This window comes from Pelecanus crispus, chromosome 8 (genome assembly GCF_030463565.1).
Source record: "Pelecanus crispus isolate bPelCri1 chromosome 8, bPelCri1.pri, whole genome shotgun sequence".
Classification (NCBI taxonomy): Eukaryota; Metazoa; Chordata; class Aves; order Pelecaniformes; family Pelecanidae; genus Pelecanus; species Pelecanus crispus.
The window spans coordinates 17,289,040-17,316,915 of record NC_134650.1 but is presented as its reverse complement, the minus strand read 5'-3'; the positions used below and the strand labels follow the sequence as shown (position 1 = coordinate 17,316,915).

The window sequence follows — 27,876 nt, the reverse complement described above, 5'->3', positions numbered from 1 at the left end:
TTAGGTTGTAAGCAGGTGAAGACATATTTTACTGACACTAGAGCTGAATCCTACTACAATTGTATACCAAAGCCCTGAATAATTTTAGATTCATTGCAAAAGCTACAAGCAAGTTCTTGCCTACAGTCAACCTCCTAAAGTGAAGTTCTACCTATTTATATATAAAAAACCTTTATTTCTAAATGGCTTAAAATTCACAGAACCACTAAAACCAAAGGAATTGCAAACATCTGCATTTTAGAAAATTAGCCGTTATTTAAGAAGTTAATTTCTGACAACCTGACTCAAAATACTGGCTCTAGACTTTACATTATTATTATTTTAAACAAAACAGTATTGAAACATAACAAATTATCACATTCAATACAGTTGTTTTGTTTGACAACACTTTCCTTCATATTTATGTTTAAACCTATTTTAATCAGTTGGGTGCACATTTCACTACTTGTCTGCATGCCTATTAGTTTTAAGTGGAGTTCATTTATGGATATGAAAATCTGAAATAACTTCTAAGACCACTCCATGGTTTACACTGTTTCACTTTTACTAGTCTATGCCAGTTCTGTGCTGCTTTCCTGGTGAGAAGCTGCCCCACCCCTAGCAAACTTAGCCCCAAGAAAATAATTCTGGAATGGGAGATTGAATGAATCCAGGCCCATTTTCTCTCATCTGTTCTTTATGCCTCACAAACATGGTATTTGCATGGTCAGGAAGAAAAGTGTTTGGCTAGACTGCCTGCTCTTCAGAGATCATTAACTTCCATCAAGCTGAAATATTCTTAAGAACAGTGACCATGAGGAAGATCTAGAACATCTTTTAAGTTGCTCTAAGACCTTGTGCTCTTCCAAGCAGAAGTCACCTTGTAGAATTTCACCCAGAAGCAGAAGAATGAAAAACTGTGAATAACTGTTACTGACATTATATGCTTTATTAGTTACTTCATGAAATTGTTTGCTTTCACTACAGAACACACAAATAGTTTAAATGATTTAACAGTAGTGCTACTCTATGCTTGCAGGCATCAGGTCAGTATTAAGATGAAATGTACAGCCCTTCATACTAGTCATGCTCTGCAATCCTCACTTCAGTTGCCTAAACCCAAGCCTTACCAAGCTCCCTTGTCTAGCTCTGTCAAACTGCACATTAGTAAGCAAGAAAGAGATTCACAGAAGAATTTCCAGAAGGACAAAAAACCCATCAGGTGTGTCAAATCTCTGACATTCAGAAACCATTTGGGGAAAGCAGCACACGCTGACTTAAGCACTAAAGTATGGATGCTTTAATTAATCCGGGGTGAATTTAATTGCTTTAGTTAAGTGGAAATCGGGTTAAAAATGATGCAGAGCATGCTGGGGTGTGTTAAAAACATGACATATGAGTTGGATGAATCGATAAATTAAAAGCGCACAGATGTTTTAATTAAACCCAGGAAAGTTAACGAAGATCACTAGAGACTTTTAAGCCTATGATTAATTCAATTCATTTAAAATACCTGTAGAGATATGGGGATGCCTCCATTTTGGGAGTTACAGAAGTTCTCAATCGATAAGTATTTAAGCTGTTCTACAAAAAAAATGGCAGGATTTTTATAGAAGTGACTGAACAGCATTAATTGCACAATTAATATTTACATTCTTCTGAACACTCAGCAAACTTTTGCTTTGGCCAAAATTTATCAGAAAGGTCATAGTTTTTCTCATTGCCTTCAGTGTGACCTTATCTGTCAAAAGACAACACTTGCTATTCCCTCCTCTACCATTCTACAAAGTATCTATTTCCATTAGATAACTGCTTTGCTTACAACTATTACAAAAAAATCTATGTAAGAAATATTAATATGTCTTCCCACACTATCTAGCAGCGATTTCCAGAACAACAGCAAATTTTTAAAATTATGTCTTTGGGGTCGGTCACTTGGTACAAGAATATTTTGTTTTATGGATAGACCCTTATAATATTTTTAATAACAGTAACAATGCAGTTAGAAGAATAGGGAAAATAAAAATTAAGCAGATGTCAGACACATTGGAACTAATTTAGTGGTGGATTGAAAGGGCTGAAGCCCCATTGCTGCTAGTGTGAAGATGAGCTTAGACAATCTAGCTAGCCAACAACAAAGATCTAAGTCTTAGTTCTCTAAAGATATTGAAGTCCTGAGGGGGGAGAGAAAAAGGCCACTGTACTGTCTCACTGGAAAAGCCACAGCTGTACATAAAAAAGATTTTCAGGTGGTATAAAACAAACTACAAATTGGAGACAGAGAGAAAAGAGGACACTTGAGTTCAGCTAGGCACTTGAAAAATCAGCTAGCTATGCCAGGGTTCAAATGTCTTGAGGACTTTCTCTTGCCAATATACTCTGGATTCAACACTTCGTCAGCCTGTTTGTTCCTCCTCCACTATTGCAGAAGCTCTGCAACTATTAGGGTCCTCCCTATCTACTATATCATTAAAGAGCAGTACAGTTCAATTTCTTTTTCATATGCATCAGTGCATTCAAGGAAATGGAAGTTACCCTGCACTGGTTCTGGTTTACCACAGGAGAACTTGACTGATCAGTTTGCCATATATTTTGTGCCCTTGAAAATAAAGGAAGGAAGAAAAAAAAAAAAAACCCAGAGGGAAGAATTCTTGTGCTGGTTTTGGCTGGGATAGAGTTAATTTTCTTCACAGTAGCTAAGTATGGGGCTATGTTTTGGATTTGTGCTGAAAACAGTGTTGATAATACAGGGATGTTTTTGTTACTGTTGTGCAGTGCTTAGGAGTCAAGGCCTTTTCTGCGTCTCACCCCACCCCACCAGCGACTAGGCTGGGGGTACGCAAGAAGCTGGCAAGGGACACGGCTGGGACAGCTGACCTCAACTGACCAAAGAGATATTCCATACCATGTGACGTCATGCTCAGCATATAAAGCTGGGGGAAGAGGAAGGAAGGGGGGGATGTTTGGAGTGATGGTGTTTGTCTTCCCAAGTAACTGTTATGCATGATGGAGCCCCGCTTTCCTGGAGATGGCTGAACACCTGCCTGCCGATGGGAAGGAGTGAATGAAATGAACTGTTGGAGCAGGTCCAGAGGAGGGCCATAAAATGATCCGAGGGCTGGAGCACCTCTCTTACGAGGACAGGCTGAGGGGGTTGGGGTTGTTCAGCCTGGAGAAGAGAAGGCTGCAGGGAGACCTTATTGCGACCTTCCAATACTTAAAGGGGGCCTATAGGAAAGATGGGGACAATCTTTTTAGCAAGGCCTGTTGTAACAGGACAAGGAGTAATGGTTTTAAACTAAAGGAGGACAGATTTAGACTGGATATAAGGAAGAAATTTTTTACAATGAGGGTGGTGAAGCACTGGAACAGGTTGCCCAGAGAGGTAGTGGAGGCCCCATCCCTGGCAACATTCAAGGTCAGGTTGGACGGGGCTCTGAGCAACCTGATCTGGTTAAAGCTGTCCCTGCTCCCTGCAGTGGGGTTGGGCTAGATGACCTCTAAAGGTCCCTTCCAACCCCAAAGCATTCTATGATTCTGTGATTCTATGAGTTCCTTATTTTGCTTTGCTTGTGTGTGTGGCTTTTGCTTTACCTATTAAACTGTCTGTATCTCAACCCACAAATTTTCTCAATTTTACCCTTCCGATTGTCTCCCCCATCCCACTGGGTGGGAGTGAGCAAGCAACTGTGTGGTGCTTAGTTGCTGGCTGGGGTTAAGCCACGACAGTCCTTTCCAACTCTCTGCATGATACAAGGGATCAGAGGAAAATATAGATGGTGCATACAAATGTCCTGAAAATATTGCCTTGCAATCTAAAACTCTTTTTCTGTGGGAACTAGTAATGCAGAATCAGAGCCATGAAATTCCTGCTTTAGATATAAGCAGTGAAGTTGACACAACTGCAAGAACACACAGAAAAATAAATTTTACTTTCTACCAACAGATGGAAATAAACAGATGTTGAAATCAACTACTGTCATAGACAAGCATGTAGATCTTCATTTGTATGTTTTGATAACTTCATCACTAGAAAAACTGAGGAGGAAGGGAAAACTAAACTATTTCAGAGGTTTCAGTAGCTATCTCAATGGGAAGAGCCAGTGAGGAATCAGAGAAATGATGCTTCAAGCTCAAAAAGCAGCAGTAAGGACAAACACCAAATACCAGAATTATGCTTCCAAACACATGTGTTGTGATTCATAACAGAGAAACACTAACAGCATGAAGTCATTTATGGATCTAAAAAAATAAATGACAAAATGAAACATTTCTTCAAATATTTTTGGTAAGATTTTACACCATTACCAGTGAATAGTGTAAAAACTACTACTTCTCTGGTAATGGTTCAGCTCTGGATAAATAGCAATGCAGTAGATGTAGGATTGCACCCACAGGCTGCAGTACTCAGGGTATTTAAAACCCAGCCTGCTTTGCTCTCATTTCAGTTACTACTAATTGCCTTATTAAATTTACCAGAAAAGGTTTAAATCATAAAATGATTAATTGCACAGTTCCATGTTAGCTGCAGATATTTAAACATTTTTCTACATTTGATTTAGAAATTTTTTTGTTTGTTTGAGAAAGCGAAGGGGGATGACAGCTAACTGAATTTAATGTCACCCAAATAGGGTCTAAATATAGGAAAAGATCTAAATTACAGGTTCAAATCTAGGTATAATGTAGATATGAAAAAAGTCATGCATGCTGAAATCTGAAGCTGTGATTCAGGGCTGTTTCTGTTATTCAGGGATGGCAAATGTCTAAGGATCTCTTAACAGCTCTATTTCTATAATGTTCTATAACGTGATTTACAATACCACTTAATCATACTTGCTTCAATGACATTTACTATCATCACAAGGACTCCAAGATGATCCCAACACAACTGCAAAGAAAAACTCTTAGAACTTAATGAAATAAACAAATACCAGTACAAGTCCATGGAGACAATGCAATCTAAAACCAAAATGTAGGTTGCAACACAATTAAATAAGCTAACCAATTAAACACAAAAACAAATTACAAAGCATACATCACAGTGAGCACAATTCAGCTCAGCAGAGCACAGTTAGAGCAGAGAACCACTAACTGAAGTATTATAAGATTGGAAGAAAGATTTTCGGCTTGCCAGAAACTAAGCTGCACAATGGTTTGCATCCTGCATGTATTTGTATGCATATCCACCTCTTTGCTGCACTGTGAACCTTTTGAAATACTCTATTTACTGGATGCCATTGAAACAGAAAATATTTGTGCAAATAGATGTGCTGTTGCTGCACATGTATAAGAAGGGAAGAAAGATAAAGCAAAGTAACTGATAATAGAGCAGGTGAGAGCTGCTGTGAGAGATCAAATGCATGTACCCTGCTTCTAATATGAAAATATTACTATAATGCTGTGGAAGAAAAATCCATTAATAAGATTTTACTGTGTTTCCATATGCTTTCCATCTTGGACATAAGCAAAGGAAACTTCTTTATCATACTAAGCCAACAAAACTTGGTTCCAGTTTGTAGGCCTCAGCTACAGTACTGCCTGTGGCTCTGTCTTTGGTCTCTGAATTTCTACACGTTGGGTAATGAATGATCAGATAAAGATGAATTAGTGTTCACTGAAATCAGAGACAAATAATTACTTGCATGCCCACTTCTTTTTACCTATCGTGTTTTGTCCAGCAGTGGCATTAGCAACTTTTCCTCAGTTATTTCCTTCCGCCTTCATTACTGAATTCCTCAGAATTCCCCAATTTTTTCTTAATCCTTTTAGCTTTGTCTTTGAAATTTTCTCCTACAGAAATAAGCCTACCTTCTTAGCTGCGCCACTATCCTGCAAGCTCTTTGGGAAAAGGAGTCACACATAATTTCAAGTTCATATGCTGCAACATGAATTTAGAAACATATGAAAGGGCAATGCAATACACAGGCACAAATTTGGCTGTATGTTTACTGACGGTTTAATATAGAAAACAAATGCTAATTAAGTTGCTATACTAGGTGCAAGTATTGGGTATATTTAACAACACTAAATTAGTATCTTAAAAAAATTTAAAGCATTTTTGCTGCCCTGTAAAGGCACAACTACAACAAACGGAAGCAAGGACGTGCTTCTAAACAACAGGAACATCCTCCCTTGAAATTATTCAGGACAAGGTCTTCTGTAGCTAAATTCTTTATAACCCTGAATTTGATGCCGGAACCAGCAGAAGCCATAAAAGCTTTAAGAATAATGAGAAGTTAATATTTTTCTTGTTGAAATCCATATTTTTGAAATCTGTTTTCTGAAATATTCACAATGCTAAAAGTAGCTCCTGGGTCCTATTTCAACTTTGTAAATATTCCCTTACAAAGAATGCACAGGATATGAAGCACCAATTTCTAGCCTGGCGCAGGCTAGGGAGTAATCTGGGTACTCTTACGTCACCATCCTGTTACTAATAGCACATGCCTTGCAAATGTCTGCTAATCCTCACATTTGATTTGCAATGTACTATAGGGAGAGGTACATGCTTTTAAAGAGCAATGAAATGTTAGGATGCTAAATGACTTGTGTGGTAACAGAAATTTAACAAGGTATTGGTTGTAGAATTCAGGAGTCCAGACTCTCCAGTCCCCTGTTTTTAACTCTAATCTCCAGCAGAGCTCTTGAGGATTGATGAGGAGAGCTGCAGACTAGAAACGATGGTTCCTGTATTCTCTTCCTTGTCGCACTACTGACTGTGTGCCTTGAGCCCCTTTTGGAGCCATAAGCACTAAAAATCAGAAAGAATTCAGCCTGTGACCCCTTCAGTTCTTGGCTCTTGTTTAAATTGCCAATTAGAAAGAGTCAGAGTGGTGGATTTTGTGTTGGCTCTACTTGTCTACCTGACACTAGATCAAAGCTACTATTTCATTTCATGCAGGCAAGCTAACAGCTGATAGATGGCAAGGACTGTCAATCATTGTCAAAATAGGTTACATGTTCATTTATTTATTCTGTAATTATTTTAGCACAGTTGATGGCGCAACCCCCTTTTCAGAGTGTACTGCAGTTCTGTAAAACTAAGAAAACTGAGGGCAGACAGGCAAGCACTGCTCTGTACATAGAACTCATTGGAAGGCAAGTGAGGACATGATCAGTTTGCCAGAAATGAAAAATGTCTCCTAATAAAATATGAGACTGGGAAAATGAGAAAAAAAATTATAAAAAAGGCATTTTAAGGTACTGAGTCAGAGAGGTGGGAACTGCTGGAGAGGAACATTGCCAAAGACAGCCTTGTCTGTTCAAGTATCAAAATGATGCTTCCACCCACTGTGAGAGAAGATTTGAGTGACAAGCCAGGGCTGTGCTGCTGCTGCAGCATACATAAGTTGGCACACATACACACATAAACACACAAAACCCAAAAACAAACCCACCCAGAAAGAGATACTAAGAGAGAAGCTAAACATGCTGAATTTTGTCAACTGCAAGAAAGGATGCGAGGTATGTGTGGGTGACAAGTCATGAATGCAGTATTTCCAAAGAAAAGCACACTTTTTTTTTTTTTTAATGAGTACAGTGTAAGTGATGAGACATGCTGTGATTATGAACACATAAAATGCTTGTCAATGAAGTTGTTATTTGTCTAATTTCTCTATTTCTCTTTTCTCTCCAACCCACTACTTCTCAGCCCTCCCCTGCATTCTTGCTCTATCACAGTGGACAATACCATCGTTCTACCTGTAATTAAGGTTCATAATCTGGATGTTATTTTTGACTCATCCATTTCCCCACCTCATATTTAGGCTTTGACAAAGTCTTACAGATTTGTTCTGCATTGCATCTCTTTGACAGAATTCTTGCCCTAGGTTTCAGCAAGTAAAATCTACATTAAATCAACACCTTTTTCTCCAGCATTGATAAATTCAGTCGTCTTCAGTCATGTCTGTGTGCAACAGTGCTGCAAAAATCATGTTGTTAATCTGTTAATCTAACCTTCAGCCATGTGGCTCTTCTTTCCCAGTCCTGTTTCAGGTCTTTTCCTCTTATCACATGAAACATGAACTTCACGCTCTAACTTCATTTACAGACCCACTTCACCCCAGACTGCTCATTGCTAGAATTCCTTCTTCAACTTCTCTGTTACTTACAATGCTTTTGAAAGTCAAATTTAAAAAGAGCTTTTCTGAGCTCTTTCCTATACCCTGTCTCCTTTGGAGGCCCCATTTACCATCCATTATCCACATGATGTTATCTATCTGCCCCATTATCCTTCTTTAAAACAGCCTTTTACCACAGTGCTCCCCAAAACTGACAACAGTCACACTGCTAGTGCGTTCATAACACTGTGTATCACTTTTTTTCCTTGTATCTCCACATCTGTCAACTGGTTCCCACTCATTCCCTTTCAACTTGTATTGACATGGTAAAATCCTGGAGGTAGGTGCTGGTTTTATTTGTTTGTTCTGCTTGTAAAGCACTAACCACAATAGATTAGCTTTAACGAGTATTATTGCTCATGACAATCTCTTTATAATGCCATAAAAATGGCGTTTTTCCCATACTATTGTTCCTCTCCTGCTTTTTTCTCTGCCAAACCAATCTGCTTTGGGTACCATCATGTTTAATCCAACCTACTTCACTTGTCTGATCTATAATCTGTTATTGCATAAATTTGCAGTGAGTCACTTGAGTAGTACAAGACACACATTCACCAGTTTAACTGTGCCATGGAAGACCCTGAGTGCTGCCTCACCACAGGTCCCATCTTTTCTGTCAGGCTACGAGCACGTGCAGGACAAGCAAAGGAGAAAGGCTCTTCAGTATCACCTCTCACCTTTCCCTTCAAAGTCCAGTAGGCTTCTGTCTGCTTGCACTATTTTCAGTTCCTTAAATTTCTAGCCAAGTTATGAAGGCAAATATTGTTTTCATCACTCACACAGAGAGGAAATACTAACTCCTATATGTGACCAGCATATACTGGACACCTTTCATTCATGTGGGCCATGTCCTCTACAGCAATGAACCGAATACTGAATTATTGAGCAAGATGCACTCCAAAATTCATGTTTTCCCCACTGCAATCACTCCCAGAACCTCTTATGCCACTGGGAGCATTCTGGACATGGCACTAAGAGAATAGTTTCAAGCAGAGTATTCAATGGACGAAAAAACATTACTTTATGCACTATTGCCCAAGCAATAAGCCTCTGAATAACATCAGAGCAAGAAGGGTCCCAAACAACTGAAATTTGAATAACAACTGAGAAAAAGCAAGAGTTACTATTTCTAGCAATTATACCTTACTTACCTAATAACTGAGAGCTTTTTACATTTTTACGCAGAGATTAACAGTACACACATAACAAAGAAAATGGCAGTGGCAGGAACTCTTATTGTGGTGCAGGCAATCATCAGAAAGAGCAAATCCATTAGAATAAATTTAAAAAAGACACAGACTACACTTAGTAACTATTTCAAACTAAATAGATGTCGCAAAAGAAATAAAAAGAAATTTTAAAAAACCTACCCTTCTTTTTATACTTATTAAAGTGGCGCCGTCCTTTGCCAGTAAGCCAAAAACAAACAGAATGAAAATAAAATAATGAAAAACCCACACAAGGAGAACAGGAAAAGAAACTGCTAATAACATAAATCTGAATCATTAGAGCTCTTAAAATCAGATTAAAAAGTCAACTGATCAAACATGGTATAAATTTCTGGTTTAAAAAATCCAAAAGTCTTCGATCCATTAGACTAAAATATTAAACATGTTTCTTATTACATTGCATAATCAACTAAAAGTATATGCTAAATGGCAGCTTCATGGCAGCTGACATGAGGTACTTTACTCAGTTTTTTTCCTTCTTTTACAAATCGGATACCATCTCTTAACAGGCTATGCTCATCATGTCAATGTAGAAATCCCACGTGATGGTACATTGTTTCACCTTTTCAGATTAGCTAAATATGCTCATGATGCAAATCCTAGTATTTTAAAATGCAGAATTAAAGGAGGCTCTGAGCACATTTGCAAAACAGTATATGACAGTGTCTTTGGAAGTACTTTTCTTAAAGGAATGGAAGAGTTGCATGCCCTTCAAATATATTATGAAATGAAACAAAATTATAACCAACTCTGAGGCACTTCTAGGAACCCAACTCATTGTAACACTGAACTCTACAAATGGTGAAAAGCAGGAAACGATGAAGGATGCCTGCCTGCAAATTTACCACAGAACTTGGCAGTTGAAAGACCAAGCTATAATCAGACATTAACAGTGGGAACACAAAGTAAGAAGGACATCTTGATATACTTGGGTGGTTATACCATAGAGGTTACAGAAAAATAGAGCTGAATATAACAAAGTGACAAACACACCAAAATAACACAATCATAGCTGCATAATCTGATTCTTTAATCAATCCTTGGCCATAGCATCACTTCTTATCAATAACTCCTACAGATAATTGTGGACAGAAGGTTACTCACAGTGCAGTTCAATTTACAGCAAATTTTCCACTGGCTTTAACTATACACGTGTAATTTGCTTTATCAGGATACATCTCCACCCACTGAATAATCTTTTGATTATCAGACTTTCTTTTTCTTTATATGCCATATTTTATCCACATGAGATTAAAATGTATCATTACCTTTTTTGTGTGTTAGACAGAATTCTTAATTAGGTTAAACTCCAAATGATTTCAAAGGGAATCTTGGCTGAGCAAGGATGTTGATACCAGCTACCTGAGAATAAGTTATTTCCACAGATAACGGTGAGAAATAACCCCCCCTCCCCTCAGTATTTGGCAAGAGTGTTTGAGAAGGTGAAATTTCCTCCACTTCAATCAGGATATGAAAGTATATTTCAGCCTGTGGGTTGGGCCAAAAGTTCATCTGTTTCTAATAATTTTCATGGTATTTTCCTGGAGCTAATGAATCTAAAGTCAAATCTGTGCTGTCTCTCACAGATTTCCTTCATTTTTATCTTTTAGAACTACATGAATGGAATAAAGTAACAGAGGGACTACCTGAGGAGTCATCTGCAAATAGTTTGCAGATGACTCCTCTTAAGATTCATTGCCTTTGATGACCTCGAGATCAGCCCTGTAAACGAGGATTCACGGGTATAAAGGATCACGCTTCATATCTATCAAACTCGGGTTTCACCCAGTGGAAGCTCTTAGACTGCTGTGTTATTGCATGAACCAAGTTTTAAAAGCCATCTGAGGAGCTTGTTCATGTTTTCTCCACATTTCTCTGTTTGAGTCTTGCCTCAAATTATTTCACAGTGGAGAACTGAGACATTGAAAGATGTGTTGCTAAGAAATAATAATAATAATAATAATAAAAAAATACAGATGGAAAGAAAATCATTATCCTTCCATCCTTGTGACAGCTTAAATATAAATTTAACATTACGGTAGATGTATATTAAACATGTGTCCGTACATATAATATGCTGAAAAAGATTTAATTGTCTCTTTCATTTTACTGTGTTTTACCATGCATACAATCCCAGTTTTGATTTCTGTCTTCTGAAACTGCTCTCATATATAATCAGCATTCAAATAAGCAGAAAAATCTGTGGACATGAGAACAGGCATGACAGTGCCTGTGCAATGGGTGAGGCATACAGCCCTTACACCCTAACTCAGTCACACACTTCTGGGTATGTCGCACAGTATAAAGATGTGCAGCTATGTGCTTGCACAGAAACATGAGAATTCTGTCAACACACCCATTTTGTCATTTTATGTAGTTTTTCAAGCTTTGTTCTTTAGAAATACTGTGATGTCTGACAAGGAAACAGTAAAAGAGTTCAAAGAAGCTTCCAAGAAACCATTTCTGCTTTTGAAGGGAAAGAGACAACACAGAAAGGACAAAGCAGGAAGCAGAGGGAATGTACTGAGGGGTAGGTGAAGCCTGACAGATAGTTTAACAAGTACCCTATAAAAAAGCTATTTATCTGACATAGCCTGAATGAAGTATTTCCTAGCATTAACACAGAATACAGTGTTACACAGAGGTTCAGTACACAATGCAGGATTGCTCCACAACTTAAATGCAAATGAGGTGATTTAATGGCCATGTATGTGTGAAGAGCGGCGGTGAAGCACACAGTCACTGCATGCATACTTTCGCAGGTTAACACCACAGAAATGCATATAGTTGTCAATGTATATTTATAGCACACATCATCACACTGTTTACTTTGTCATATACAGGTATCTCCTCTATATATTTGCCAAGTGTCTTAATTTCTCAGGTAACCAAAAAACATGCATGCTGTATTTGAAGCAGTCTCTAAAATGAGTTCTGAATGAGCACTGAAATAACATCATTAGCTTTCCAAGGCCCTCGAGGTTTTTGTTTTGGTTTTTTTTTTTTTTTTTGTACTGGGGCACCTCCAAGAGCCAAATACAGAGACACAAAATGGAAATGACTCTCTCCAATATGGCTGTAACAGCTATTCAAGGAGTATTTCATAGACATGCACGGGTATGCTGGATGCCACCCTGCTACACCAGTGAAAGAGGTGGAGCACAACAAGCTGTCCTCAGGACTGGATCAGGAGTCTAAGAAGAAATGAGCATATTTCTAAGGTCCTTCAAGGCATTTCAAAAAGCTTTCAAACACCAGGCTTTCCCCCTCTGAACACTAACAACCCTATCCCTGTGGAAAACAATGGTAGGCACGTGATATTGAGAGTGTGCCTAAATCTCACACAAACTAAGAAGGAAGCAAACTATGACTGTGCTCAGGAACAGCAGGGAATACAACCAAGTCATTGATTTAGACAACATATGTACTCCTAGCTGTATAAACTAAAGAGGCTCTCCCTTATCAGTCTTGTCCCTATGACAGCTATCCCAAACTCTTAGAAAAACTTAATAAACACATACTGCCAATCTATAGTTGTCTTTTAGATTTCTGTTTAGTCCTTGATAATCATGCATCTTCCAGTTTTAGTTGTTAAAATTTGCAATCAACACTTAAGACAAGGTTTATTTTAAGACTTTATCAAGTCCTACTTATTTTCCTAAAAAAGAGTAATTGTGTAAGCAAGAAAGATGCTATGAACTAGAAGTAAGGCTCAGCCAAGCCAGAATATACATTACATGCTATCGATGATGATAATCAGTCTTCTGTTGCAGACCAATTAATGATTATCAGAAAGCATTGATGATAATTCATCCACTTTCACAGAAAATATATCTTTTCTGCCATTTCTGCCTACTACCTTTGACACAAAAAAAAGTTGTAGTTATGCAAACTCATCAGCAATGTAGCAAAATTTCCATCTGATCATATTTAAATAAGAGATCTAAGGAAAAAAAAGCATATTGATCAATTTGAATCTAGTTTGGAGCCATGCTAACTAGCAGGCACTGTAGATCCATACATCACAAACACACACTATGTTTATTTGTAAACATAAGGAAAATGATACCTTTAGCACAATCTGCTCCATGAAATCCTGGAAAACAGTGGCAGACACCGGATACACACTCGCCATTCCCATGACAATTACGTGGGCAGTCTTGCACTGAATCTGAAATACAAGCATCACAGGCACATTAGTTGGTTCCTATTTAGGCTACAAATTATTTGCTTAATTTTTCTTCAGTTTATTTTGTCAGCAATACTTAGAAGAACAATCCCTAATAATATTAACACTACAAAGTTCAGCTGGGGCAGAAAGGCAGCAAGTTTTATGGCAGCATGAGTTAGTGTACAGTAAGTGAGATACTAAAGTCACATATTAAGTCTCCAAGCACCACTGGAACTCAAAGTCTTCTGATAGTGCTCAAGTCCTTTGTTCGAACAGGTAGACAGGACTGCCTCCTAAGACCTCTACAGCAATGTGTGAATTCATATTATGTAGCAAACATAATGCTTCATCAGGAAAATTGACAATCTCCCTTTTGCAATGAGACTTTGATCTTGCACAACCACTTTTCCATGTGAAACTGATTATCCCAAGGAGTCTATTTTTTTTTCCTTCTACAGACATTTAAAGCCTCATTAATTAAGCTGACAGAAATATCTGCTGAACATGACAAAGAGGAGCTCTTTTGCTCTGGCAAATATTCTTTATCCTAAAAAAAATTAATGAAAAAGGTACAAGTAGCTACGCAAGAGGATGAAGAAGAGGTCTATAAAAACAGAGGACAAGGTTTAATGCTAGAGTTTAAGTGACTGACTGAAGTGTTGATGACTTCAATAATCTGAGTAAGCACACCAGTTGTGCCAATTTCAGTTGTACCAAAATATTAATTTTCCACAATTTCTGCTATTATTTGGATAATAAATACACCACTTTGTGTAATAACAACCTAGAAATAAAATTCCAGTTTTAAAATTAATTGTTCAAATCATTTTCAGGTGAAAGCTGTTGGATTTCAGTGGAACATGTTTTCAACACTGAATTATTGGAAAAAAAATCTAATGGAATGTTGCTACTCTTCACTATTACTCCCTGTTGTTGTGGGACCTGTGGTCCCAAACTAAACGGCTCCGTCAGACCCAGAAACCAAACAAATAGTAGCTGTACAACACAGAAAATGAATTTTGGATTTGGAACTAGCAGAACCATACAGAGCATTTCTCTATCAAATTAAACTGAAAAGAGGAAAAAGATTCAAGCACAATTTTAAATCTAATTTCACAGTTGCAGGACACTAAATAAAAAAAACCCTAAAGAAAAATTTCAAAGAGATGTCATTAGCTTGGCCTCTTGAAATGATTCAAGAAAACAATGAAAAGAAAAATTGAAATGTAATGTTCAAAGATATCAATTTGTCTCATGAAGAAGCTTGTCTACAGATTTATTCATTATTTTGCTTCGTGGCACACAAAAGCATTTTCTATGTATTCAAAATCATGGTAAATTTAGTATTGTCTGGGAGTTAACATAATTTCTGTTTTTCTTTCTCCTCTTCCACATCAGAGAAACTTCCAGCTGTCTTGGATCCTTTGATTATGAAACATCTGATACTAGGTGTGTGTAGAAGAACCTCTGAACTGGATAAAACACTATACTTTTCTCTACATTTCAGTCCAATTACTATTATTGAACTATCAAGTAGTCTACCTAACTATTAGACCTCTGATGCTCTTGAAAGCTGTAGGCTAGACCAGGCAACTCTTTTAAGGACAGCTTATCATATCTGAAGGTTTTCTAAGCACAATAGGGGCATAACAAGATATAAGCACAAACGTTCTTGTTGTTTTTGGAGAAGCAGAAAAAGCCTTCTATGGGCAAATATGCAAATAGATATATGAACATGCATAGCGCCTACTAACTCTTACTAAACCACATATGAGCTATGGAAGAAAAAGAATTTTTTCATCTTAACTGAGGTTAACAGAAACAATTATATTAGTACTTAATGACACAGTATTGGCTATCCTCCTACACCCTTTGGGACTTAAGCCAACAAACTGAATTTTATACTAATGTAAAAGGAAAAAATTAAGCTTCATATCATTAATCAGGCAAGACTGGAAAAGACCTCCAACTATTTTTTCATCAAGCTTAAAAACTCACTTGGACTTTTTTCAGTTTCTCTTTCCCTAAACTAACAGGAATTACAGATTTATACAACATAGTGCCATTTAACACTTCACCAGCCAGGATGGAGTAGTACATAGACTATCAGAATTTTTTATGCCACTGTGACGAGATAGTCAGCAAAGTTCATCAAGTGCTTCAAAGTTCAACGAATCTTCTGATAAAGCTTGGAGAATTTAGACTCAGTTTGATTTTCAACTAAATGGAACCCTGTTCTTATAATAAAACTGCAAGCTTCTCAGATCATACGCTAGATGTTCTTCTGCTCTTGATTCCACCATGTTGAGGAGGTGACCCGCTATTAGGTGAGTAGTAAGCTGTAAAACAGCATATGGCTAATTAACTCACTGGATCTCTGGGGTGACTGCAAACAATAACCTCATTTACAGGTGTCGATTTCTTGTGCTACCTTCCTACTAAGAGTAAACAGCTCTCCTGTTGGATACTATTCCACCTGGGTGTAAAGAAGCTTCTCAGGAGAAGCAAATAAGAAGTATAAACATGTCAGAGATAAGGGAGAGGAATATTAACTGGAGAATGCCTCAACCCAGACTGAACTTATCTGAGTTGTTTTCCAGAACTAAACTCAAGGTCTATGGGACTGCTAAAATCTTAAAAGAGAAATCAGCAAATTAAAATCAGCACCACATTACAGACCTTTTAACAGAGTAGTGTTGAGAAAAAAAATGTTCAACATAACATAAGGACAAACAGGATGAATACTGAAGACTGTAAGAAAGTATTAGGACTTGAAGTAAGGGAAGGTATAAACAGAGAGGAAAAACGCTCAGCTTGTGGAGATACCTACCCAAAATAACTGTACTGAAAGAGACCACTTCTTTGTCCTTGCCATCATTGTAAAATGCCAGGTGCCACAAACCCACATCCAAGTATTGAACAAACACAGCCTCATTCTGAACAAGGGTCTGAATACTTCGACGTTCCCGTGGGGACTCCACCACACTCCATTTCTCTTTCCCATCCAAGCGTTCCATGAAATCATACTGCAGGGTAAAAAAACAGGAAAAAAAAAGAAAAAAAAAAAAAAAAAAGAACACAAACAGACAAACCCCCAAACAAACAGACCTGAGTACAGAGCAATATTTCAGCTCAAAATCTGGCACTACATTTTCTCTTCTACCTTGTTATAAAATTGTATTTCTGGAAGATATGTCAATGTGAAACTAATATTTACTAGTCGACCATGGAACACACAGAGATTCTGTGACTCTTTTCTTAAACAGTGACATAGAATTATACATCTTTGCACCGCATAGGTGATCAAAAAATGGACAAATGGCCCTTCTTGACAGGCTGGGCTTTGAGAAAGAAGTTGAAATCCATGATCTGATCCATCAAATTTTAGGTTCCTACACAGCTTTCAAAGCTGGAAACCTTCAACCTGTGAGAGACACACCCTTTTCTAAGCAATCGCCTACAATAAATTCTTGCTGCAAGATGAACAGGAGTCTCAGATGTAGCTCCAGACATATAATTGAATGGAAGACCCCAGAATGGGAAAACAAACAGGAACAGCACAAACCAGAAATGTGTTTGTCTAATGTTAGGTAACTCAGCACCTGATAAAAATACACTCTACAAGTTTTACATCACAGAGTAAGAGTTGCTTACCTGAGTTTGTATGTGGAACAATCAGGGGCAAGTAGGATACAAAAACCAGAGGGAGCATGGAAAGGAATAACACAAATCAAGTGGCTGAAGGAATTGAACTTATACTAAGGAAAACTGAGAATTTGTGGTTGGATGGTTTCCAAGTAAGGTAAACATTACATTAATCTTTGGAAACGGGATCAAACAGAGCAAGTGATTATTTAGAGTATAAGAGGGATGGCACCATTAATGGCATGAAACTAAAAAAAGAAAGAAAGAAATTTAAGATGAATGTCAGATAAGCTTCCCATCTAATAAGCTCAGTAATAGCCTCCCAATGGAGATGCCACTGCATCACACAATTAAACAGGACTGGAAGAAATATTGGTTAATCTACAACAGGGAATAACTCTGCATAACAAAGCAGCTGGACTAGCTGTCCTAATAGGCTTTTTTTCAGTCTTTAATGTCTGTGATTCTGGAGCTCTCAAGCTGATGCTATGCTCAACTTACTAGCTCTCATAGTCCCTATCTAAGGGAAGCCCTTAAGAAACAAAACCAATATATCTAATCTTTTGATAGTTGTATAACAAGTCCCCTATGAAAACACATCTTGTTTTAGACACATTTATCTGTGTAGCAGTAGACATAGATAGATAGACACATCTGAAGAAAGATGTGCATGTTCAATAAAATACAGTATGTGCTTGCTTGCCAGTAGTTTCACTGTATTTCCCTCCGTTATCTCTAGCACATACAGTCTGTGCTTGCAACAGCTCTGAGAAAACATACACCTTCACTTGCATTCAGTTTAAACAGAAAACTAATCTTGCATCCTAAACAGACCAAACATGCAGAGGGCTGTCTTACATTGTATTCCACTCATTAGCAGTAAGTTCTAGCAAATAATACACAACATGCAATAACATAATGAAGATTCTCCCTCTTGGTAGAAGAGACAGACAGATGGACTGATTTAACACTTCAGTGCCATGCTACACATCTGTCTAAAACTGGGGTATAAAAGCTGACCTTTCTATTTGAAATTTTGTAACAGTTATGTATGAGCAATATATAGTCCTTGATACACTTAGCCTTACAACAAAGGGAAAAATGTGGAACTACTATTACCTTCCTATTAAACATGTAGAGCTATGACACCAATATGCAGCCACAAAGGAAATCCATGGCAGGGTAGAAATTTGAGCCCAGGTCTACTGATGTTGAAAGCTACTGTCACAATAAGTGCAACATCCACTCTTTCCTATGCCTTTAATCATGGGAATGAGAAGTAGAAGAATAAAAAGTTTCACCAAACTGTTAATATCAGATTGCCATCCACTTGAGCCTTTCTTCACACAGGATTTTTGCAGGAGAAGGTAAATCAGGTAAATTAGTACATTTAAGCCAATGCACACCAGAGATTTAGAGAATTCTGGCATGTCAGTAACTTTCAGAGTATCAGAGGTGCCAAACACACATATATCTATCTCTTAAATCAATGACATTTGGAAATATTGCTAAAACCTATCGTCTAACAGTCAGAGGTTAAGGACAGACTCATCACTTCCTTGGGAAATGTTATTACTCGGGCAACATCTTGGGAAAAAGAAATCTTGAACAATCATTCACAAAGGGTCAACTAAGGAAGTAGCAATAAAAGCTGACATTTCTCACTGGCAACATGCTGTTCATCTCTGCTTGTGCTGGCAGGTTCCTCTGCCTCCCCTCTGTTTGATGCTGATTCTACCTCATATAGTAGAGAAGGCTCAGCAGTTGGCAAGATCGAAGGGGAAGAGTATTCATGCTGAAACTGCTTGAAGTAGTTTTAGCTGCAGAATCTTTTCACAATGATGGGGTGTGACCTAGTGAGAGCAGGTCCCTTGGCATGACTCCTCATAAGGCTACAATTTTAACTTTGGTAAAGTTAAGACTGATATTGCCCCTCTTTAATCAAACTATGAAGAACTATTGCATGCTCAGGCAAAAGCAAAATGACTAAACCAGAATAACTTTATGTATGGTGAAGTACTGGTACAAACTGATACAGAATATAAGAATACATTTTTATCCCTCTTTGGATTCCTCAGAACTGAGGAAAAAAGAAAGAAGATATTGTATCTGCTGGTGGTTCCCCGGGTGTACAAATCTTAATGTGTCAGCAAGTACTAGCTATATGTACCCCAAAATCTAAAATCCCTAACTGAAGGGTCACCAAGATGGTACTGTGAATTCATAACCAGATAAGATTCCTTCACATGGTTGGCTGAATCATCATTTTGCTTCTTGTGGCCCACCTGACCTTCCAATTTACCACATTTGCATGATTAATTGCTTTTATATAATGTTGTGCTGAAGATATCACTCCTGCTTTAAAGGTACTTACTGACAAATATGCATAGATTAAAAGACCCATCTAGGAAGACAATGAAAGTACTTTCATGATCATTAAGAAGCAACTGTGGCATTTTTAATCTAACATACACAACTGCTAAGGAAGAGACAACTAAATCACATGAATTAAGGAATGGATCTGCCAAACCAGACTAAATCTCTGAAGTAATTTGGAAGCTTCACTGACTTTTTTTTTTTTTTTATGATCCTTTATATTTCATGGCTTCGTACTGAAAGTCACACAAAGATGGCAAAAACTTCTCAGAAACAAAGTGCACCAGAAATCCCGAATGACTGGATCTTCAGAGTTCAATTTTGCAGGGGGGAGTACTTACTATGATTAAAGTTCCCTATAAGCAAGTGACTTGCCAGCCTACTTCTCTAAAGAAATTCCAAATTCACATTCTCAGTGAGTTTGTTTATTTTTACTACACAGCATACCAAAACCCTACTACATACTTTTATTTACAAACCTAAACCTCATACTAGGTTCTTTCTGGGTAATTTGTTTTTATCACCTCTCCATTCAGTGCTTTCTATCCTGCTCTGATACATTTTAGTCATAAGCCAATAAGGACTTTCTTTCTTCTGTAACCATGGGGAGTCAGCAAAACAGTTTTGGAACTTTATATATACAGTAGTGACCACACTGCACAATGCCATCCATATAGCACAGATCAACTGAGCCCAGTTGCATAAAGGAAGTGAACTAGTTGTGAAAGCACGGCAATCTTAGATTTGAAACTATTTGCATGCCTCCACAAAATTCCTAACAGTGTTTGAAATTAGGAATTGAAAAACAAAGATTTCTTAGAGCTCTTGTCTTATTAATGGATGCATATTCAAATGGGGACACACACACACACATATTTGGCATTGTGGCTAGCATTCATCTTTATGCCAAAGCCCTGGAAGACCTAAGTAGCCAAGAAAACATATGTCAGGGAAACTTGTTTGCAAAGTGCTTTAAAATTAGTTCTTCATAAAATCCAGTTGGTTATTATTCATTAAAATATACCCATGAAACATCTGATACCCACAGCGACAGCCAACCAATTTGTTTCAATATCTGAATGTGACAAAACACAACCAGTACAATGCATCACTGTGTTCGGTAATAACAGCACAGTTGCCATCAGGTAACTTTAAGGTGGTCAGAGCACCTTAATGTGTTTGAGCACTGCACTTGGCTAAAAACCAAGGTAATAGTGAAGCTCCCCAGCTATTCAAGGTGTATCAAATAAAGCCATTTCCTGTTCTAAATGAAAACAGTTTTCATTTTGACATGAAAAATTTGTAAGTATGAAACACGCTGCTGGAAATGAAAAGAATAAAACTCCATGCACTGCCTTCTCCAGACATTACAGTGGTATCTCTATAAGATTACCTTATTTCATGCGTCATTTGGAATGTTCTACCAACCTGTAGTAACATCATAATTGCTGTAATCTCTGTAGAGTCACTTCATGCATTATTTGACATTTACAGTTCATTTTCTATACATTATCGATTTCATTAATATGACTATCCTCTACTAATTTCCTATTGATCATTCAAGCCTGCAATGTGTATTTTGTTACTTCTATGTAGTACTACACCGGTTGGAAGAATTTTGTTTGAAAGCAATGCATTCCTGTTTCTAGTCTGCTTTCCACTCAAAACTGCATTTTTACCTCTCCTCTAGAGCTCCATTCCCTATGCACATGGCACACAAGGATGCTTCTAGACAAGTTTACAGCTACATCAGTTTGACTGACTAAACCAGGCATTTGGAATATTTGCTAAACAGTAATACTGAGAAGGTTAAATCTCAGCAGGGCTCTCAGACAGGAACTGCATCTTGTTGTCTCAGGTTAATCATGTACCTAATTTGCTGATTATTGACTTGCTCCCACAAAGGATTTTACTTGACTTGACGTATCAGCACTGATCAGTGATGAACTGTCAAGTGTAGTTCACTGCTTTACAGCTCATGTCCCTAACCTGCAGAAACAAGGATTTTAAATTTCAATTTAAAAATATCATCTGGTGTAAACTTCAGACTGTTTTCATTAATACAAACCCATTCTGCTCCTTTCTGTCAGAACAAGACTTCTTTTCACTAACTCAGGTCTGTAACAGCTTGCCTTTCTTTTTCTAAAGTTATTTCTCTTGGTAGCAGCTTGGCTGAATTTTGATTGTTGGGCAAAAATGCCAAGCAATCTTCTGCTGTACCACCCTGTTGACAAGCACCAGGACCCTGCATGAATATGGGAAAGTAATTCTGCAGATTATACTGGTAGATTTAATTAACTGCAGTTACGGAAGAGGGTTGGAATTGCTTCATCTAAAGACTGGAAAACAGGTTCTCTGAGGACGAGTCCAGATCAGTAGGAAACAGAGTTGATATTTCTCATTATTTAATTTAACAGAAAGGTCATGAAATTTATATCCTATCTACGTAAGGTGGAGTGAAAGCAAGAAGAGAAACTGCCTGTTCACAGCCTTCTCAGATGAGAACATCATAATGAAACCTAGAGCAAATACATTTGATCACAGTACAATAGAAATTAAAGTTCAGCTTGAATTAAAAAAGTATTTTGTACTACCAGTTACATCCAACTGTATTTCTTGGAAAAGATACAGGTATACCTCCATCATGCCTTAGTCAGACAACTATAATTAACTTGTATTTATAGCAAGCCTTGATGATTACTTAGGAGCTTTGGTTGCCCTAAGCCATTTTCACTTCATGATTTGTACTTTTGTTTGTTTTCCTCAACTAAATTGCTCATTTTTTATGTGGAATAATAGAGGAAGTGAGCACCAAAATTCTGAATTAAATGAGACATGCTCAATGAGTTATACCATTACCTCATTACAACAGTTAAAGATCCATAGACTTAATTTCACCCTCAAGACAACATATTGAAGCAAAACAGCCAAAATAAAAACATTCTTAAGAAAGGCTCCCACCCTGGAACATATTCTCTGTGGATATCTTCTGTGTTGCATGGATGTCTCACAATGGCTGAATATTAGTCAACAGCCCTCTACAATTTCCCCAATTTATCTAGTCTTTGTATGGAACTTCAGGATGCTGTATGCTAACCTCTAGCTATATGGAAAACTGACCACTTGCCCTCCCCTCCTTGGGTTGTGGACTGCTGATCCTTATTTCTTACCAGTCAGATATAACCATTCAATAACTCACAGAACATTTTAAAGCAGCATGATACAGAAAGTTGATGTAGTTTGGATAGTCAAAGCTCCTTGTTCACAAGTTCTTAGAAGCAGAAGTCACAAACCCATGCAAACCTCTTTTCTCCTTTCCTCCCAACTCTGTTTAAAGATTTTGGTTCACAATTCAGACTACATGCAATATCAAACACCAAGGAACAAGAAGCAATGCAGAATAGTTCTATAAAGTTGACTCTCATCAGGAAGCAGATCCAAAATTCAGTTAATGTCAGTGCAGTTTTCCCCAGAAAATTAATTGGTTCACTGTTTGTACCATGAGTTTGTGCATGCACATGGACACAGTTCACTTAGGGTTGATACCTCCTTGCAGGCAGTATGTAGCAATGCAATTATATTAAAGCCTCTGGGCTTTTAGCTTACATCATGCATTTTAACCATTTATGCAATTGCAGTCTGCTTTGCCAAATGAAAAAAAAAAGTAGCAGCAGTTTGTTGCAAATCAGGCCAAGGAATCTAGAAATGTTAAATGGGGCCTTCCCAAAAGCAATCATGGAGTTCTACATTTGCTTTTTGGAAATCATATACTAAATAAAGCATTTTAAGTTTAGGTGATACTTTCTGAATGAAGAACCGATTTTTAGCAGCAAGGATATGCATGAAGGAAGGGGTCCTTTCCAAAAGCTGGTTGCTATTTCTGCTTCCCTTGCTCTCTAAAGAATGGAGGTTCTTTCCTTTTAGTATGTGTAACTGCAAACATATTATTTCTCATTACAGTTCTAATCTAAGTAAATGGGAATCCTTTGATTCACATTAATGAGTTTTCAATATAATAAAAAAAATTCTCTCGAACAGAAATATGGCTGTATCTTCTCACAGCAAAGAAATTAAAACACCCACTGCACAACGTAGAAGAAAAAGATACTTAAGTTTGGTCTCACTAACTTTAAAACTATCTTTACCTACAGCCCCTAGCTCTGTACTACAGGGTCACTGTAAAAATGTGGTGTTACTGAGTTTTCGCCTCTGAGGCTGGTTAGAATTGGGTTTCCCAGCTGCAAGACTTGCCCCATTTCTGAGTCAGATATTATAACTAAATACCATCCTTGAGGGAGAAGTAGTAAAATGAAAGCTCTCAAACACATGGCCACTGCATTACATTCTCTAATATGGCTGGGTAGCAGTGATGGCAAAGTCTGTTGCATACCCCAGCAATGCCATTCCAACAGCCTGTGGAGACTAAAACTTCTATGAAGATATAAAACTGTATGTTAACACATCTAGCTGTCCATGCATTCCAACTGTATACACTGCTTTGATACTGTGAGTTTGACCATCATCACTCATTGGTTTTGACTGGTGTATAACTGGATATGTTTATCCCAATTCGTGCCAAGATTTTGGCAGAGGTTTTTTTGTCTCAAAACCTTGAGTGCCGAACTGCAAGCTATTTTAAAAGCATGAATGGCAAGAACATCATCACTGATTACTACTTTTGTCAATGTACGTTAAGGTATGTAATAACCTAGAAATCTTAATATCAGGGTGTTCAGTCAAATATCACAAACTAAGTAATTCCCAGGATACTGCACAGAATTCCTAAACTTGAGCTCCACAAGCTCCAACATAAATCTAACATAGATGCTCTGAACTTTTGCATTTTGACATTTAAAGCCAACAAATACATTGATAAAGTACCTGAGCATGTGATGGTGGGAGTCCTCTTCTTATATAAACACCAAAAAGAGCATCCTTCCCTAAGGATATGTTGAACTTCAGGAACTGTGGCTGGCTGATATGGATCTGAGACCGCCAAAAAACTCCAGGGGGCACTTCCTGGGTAACCCTGCGGCCAACTTCCGTTTCTCCGCTATCTATGCTGCTATTCCTAGTGACCCATGGTCCTATAAAATAAAAGCAAATATAAATCAAATGAGATAACTGCTTTTAATACAGGTATGTTTATTCATTCAAGATGAATGTCTGTGGCAATGCCACCTTTTAAATCAAACTGTAACTTTCCTTTCTTATTCTGATGCAATTTGCCTTCTGTTTCAATGAAGAATTTGGCCCCTATATTTGAAGAAAGAAGCCTATGAACCTTTTTTTGTGGAGCATCTGCCATCTTCTAATCCCTCCAACCCTTTAATTCTGCTATTGTTCTTTACTGATCAAATATAGTAACAGTAGAGAGTCAATTAAGCACATATGAATCTCCCTGTGCTCTTTTCAGCTGCATCTTGTATGCAACCAGGGTATAAAAAAAATATCAGAAAGGTGAACTGAAGGGGTAACTTCAATCTAAATGAACTGATTGCAAATTTTTATTACTTTTGTTTTATATAGTAAAGTAGTCCAATAAACTCCGAGTTTTATTCAACTCAAAGAGAGTTGACAGAAGAAATGAAATGCACAGAAAAGGATTTAGAGGACAGTGCCTGTACTCTAACACGCATCTTCTCCCTCTTGAAAGAAAGTTAGTACAACTCAGTGTGCTGCCTTTTACATTCTCTCTGCCTGAAGCAGGGACTATCTACAGCTCTTTCTCCCTTGTGCTGTAGTTAGTTAAAATCCATCATTTGATGGTTCTTCAGCATGCATTATTGAAGAGAAGATAGCAGACCTTTCTGGTCGAGTGCTCTGACTTCCAGCCCATGAAATAGTCAACCTTTAAAACATGGTGCAAATCCCTTCTGTCTCAGCTGAACAGGATGGTTCTGAGGCTACACATATTTTAAACATGGACTGTGATATGTGAAGAGTTAACAGTGCTTTCAAGCTACAGTATATAGCAACGTTTGATTTTGTGTTCCATATTCCCAAACAACATGGTGATAAATCCATTTAACAATTATTACAACAGACACTATAAAGACCAAAACACACAGAAAATATCTGTTAACAACCACATAAATTTAAAGGTATCATTAATAGAAGTATTAATACACACTGGATGGTAGTTACACCTCTGATACAACCTGACAGTATTTGTTAAAAGCTTAATGTTTACTTCATCTTTTTTTCATGGTGCAATGCTATTTTCGCTAAATGGCAAGTTACTTTTGAAATATATTCCAGCATTCTATGAAGGTACCAGCATGGCACAGAATGACACATAATTCCAGCAGGTAAATACATAACAGCTTTTCTGTCTTGACTATCTTTAATTGAGAACTCTAATAGCATGGTTTCAATTATAGATTCCAAATTATCTATGTTAGCAGCACTTACACTTGTACATAATGAAACCGATATTATGTTAGCAGTGTTTTGAAATGGTAAAAGAATGCTCTGAATACCAACTGCTATACAGTTTTTGGCAACTTGTTTGCTTTTTCCATTTTCTATGTTAATGGGTCTACAATAACATCACAGCACTAAGAAAAAAAGAAAGCAGAAGAAGCTGGAAAGACAGGCTGCAAAGAAAGGAAAAATGGCTGAGAATGTCAAGCAATGCACCTTTAGAGTCACCCAAGAACACAGACGTATCAACCAGATTCAAACACGTAATATTTTATAAAAACTACATGATTTCATTTCTAATGGATTACTGCAACAGAGTATATCTCAAACTTCCTACTTCAGTGAAGTCAGGCACCATCTCACTAGAATTTTAATTAGTGCTTACCCACATGGATAGCAAAACAGAGCTCATAAGATCACCTGTTGAAAGCTGTACTGGAATCACTGGCAGAGCTGGGAAGTGAGCCTAAGACTGAGGGCTCCTTCATCTCCTTTAAGTACAACATTACACTTACTTCACTTCACAATTTCAAGTTATGGTAATAAATGATGAATTTTTTTCAACATTCTTAAAAAGTGTCCTATAAATCACTTCTTTGGAGGCAGACTGTGCATACTTAAATGAACATCAACTGTATCTAATCTGAGAACAGACTTCCTGACACACTCTGAAGAACCTTGCTCTTCAGGATCAGTATATCAACAGTCAAAGTGAAACAGTCAAATAAAAAGCTATTTCCAGGAAGTATTACAGTAGGCATTATTATTATGATGATGATAAAAGCTGTATAAGTAATAAAGGTGGGAAGATTAATAGACCAGTGCCTCCTCCAGTATTCTGACTGTCCACAGACTGCTTATGAATTATCTGCATTATATATTTTTTCAGTTTGGTTAATTTCATGACTACAGTAAAGTTGCTCAAGTCCATGGAAGCTCAAGTCCACGGAAGCTAGTGGAAATCTTTGACATAAAGAATACTGAAGTCAGTAAGTGTAATCTATTTCAGAAATAGATTTCTGAAATCCACACATAAAATTGGTGGGAATCTGGAGCTTAGATCTGTTTGAAATCAGAAGCCCCCCTCCCCCCCCCCCCCCCATGTTGGAATCTGCTTCTTATTTAGTTTCTTCTTAAGCAATACTTTATACTTTTTAATACAGTATATACATAATACTTCATACTTTTTAATACAGTTCTAGAATTCAGTGATGCAGTGGTCATGTACATTCAGGGATATGGCTTGTATCAGCAGCACAAATCTAATATTCCAAATAGTTAAAAAATAAGCAGCTACTAGTCACTTACCTCATGTCATAAACTTATATATAACATATATATATATAAAAAAAACATATACGTATCAGGGCTATTAAGTAGTGAAAAGGCTACTAACACACATAAATAGCTATTCCACAGAATAAGTTTTAGAAAAATGAATGCTTGTCAGAACACTTTAAGAAGTGATGTGGTGTTAGAATGCCCTCATGCATACATCTGCTTTACAAACTACTGAGTCACGTGTTTTTCACCTACATCAAATAGAAATTATACTGAATATTGCTTCAGCCATTGTACCTCACTTTTATCCAGTGCAACAAGCTTACTGAGCATGCAAATGGCAAGGCCACCATAGACTCTGTTGGAGACTATGGTTTCATTGGCTATTAAAGCACCTCCAAAACACCACCATCAATGACTTTTGCTTAATTACATTGCTTCCAAGTCTGCTGAGTGTATATTCCCTAGAATTAGAACTTTGCAAATAAATTTAGTTCTTATGGAGGCTCAAGTTTTAGTATTTCTGGTTGAATTTAGCCTTATCCTCCTTTTGTTTTTCCAAAATTCTGTTTTCCATTTCTATCTGGGAAAGGGCACTTTTCAGGAGTCAAAATACATCAATTAAGCTAAAAAAGAATATTCCAGTCAT

At 37.4% G+C, this 27,876-nt stretch overlaps 1 protein-coding gene across 7 annotated transcripts in view; it reads right to left on the bottom strand.

Moving 5' to 3' along the window:
• TENM2 (teneurin transmembrane protein 2) overlaps positions 1 to 27,876 on the bottom strand; it is a 554,942-nt gene that overhangs the window by 99,182 nt on the left and 427,884 nt on the right. For 4 of the 7 annotated variants that reach the window (XM_075715629.1, XM_075715630.1, XM_075715627.1 and 1 more), the window contains 3 exons: positions 24,402 to 24,591; positions 16,330 to 16,525; positions 13,398 to 13,499 (listed from right to left, as the gene is read on the bottom strand). In XM_075715629.1, coding sequence (XP_075571744.1) covers positions 13,398 to 13,499; positions 16,330 to 16,525; positions 24,402 to 24,591 — 488 coding nt within the window. Of the gene's footprint in view, positions 1 to 13,397; positions 13,500 to 16,329; positions 16,526 to 24,401; positions 24,608 to 27,876 lie in introns of all 7 variants that reach the window. The other 3 variants (XM_075715623.1, XM_075715624.1, XM_075715626.1) reach the window with 1 other exon arrangement.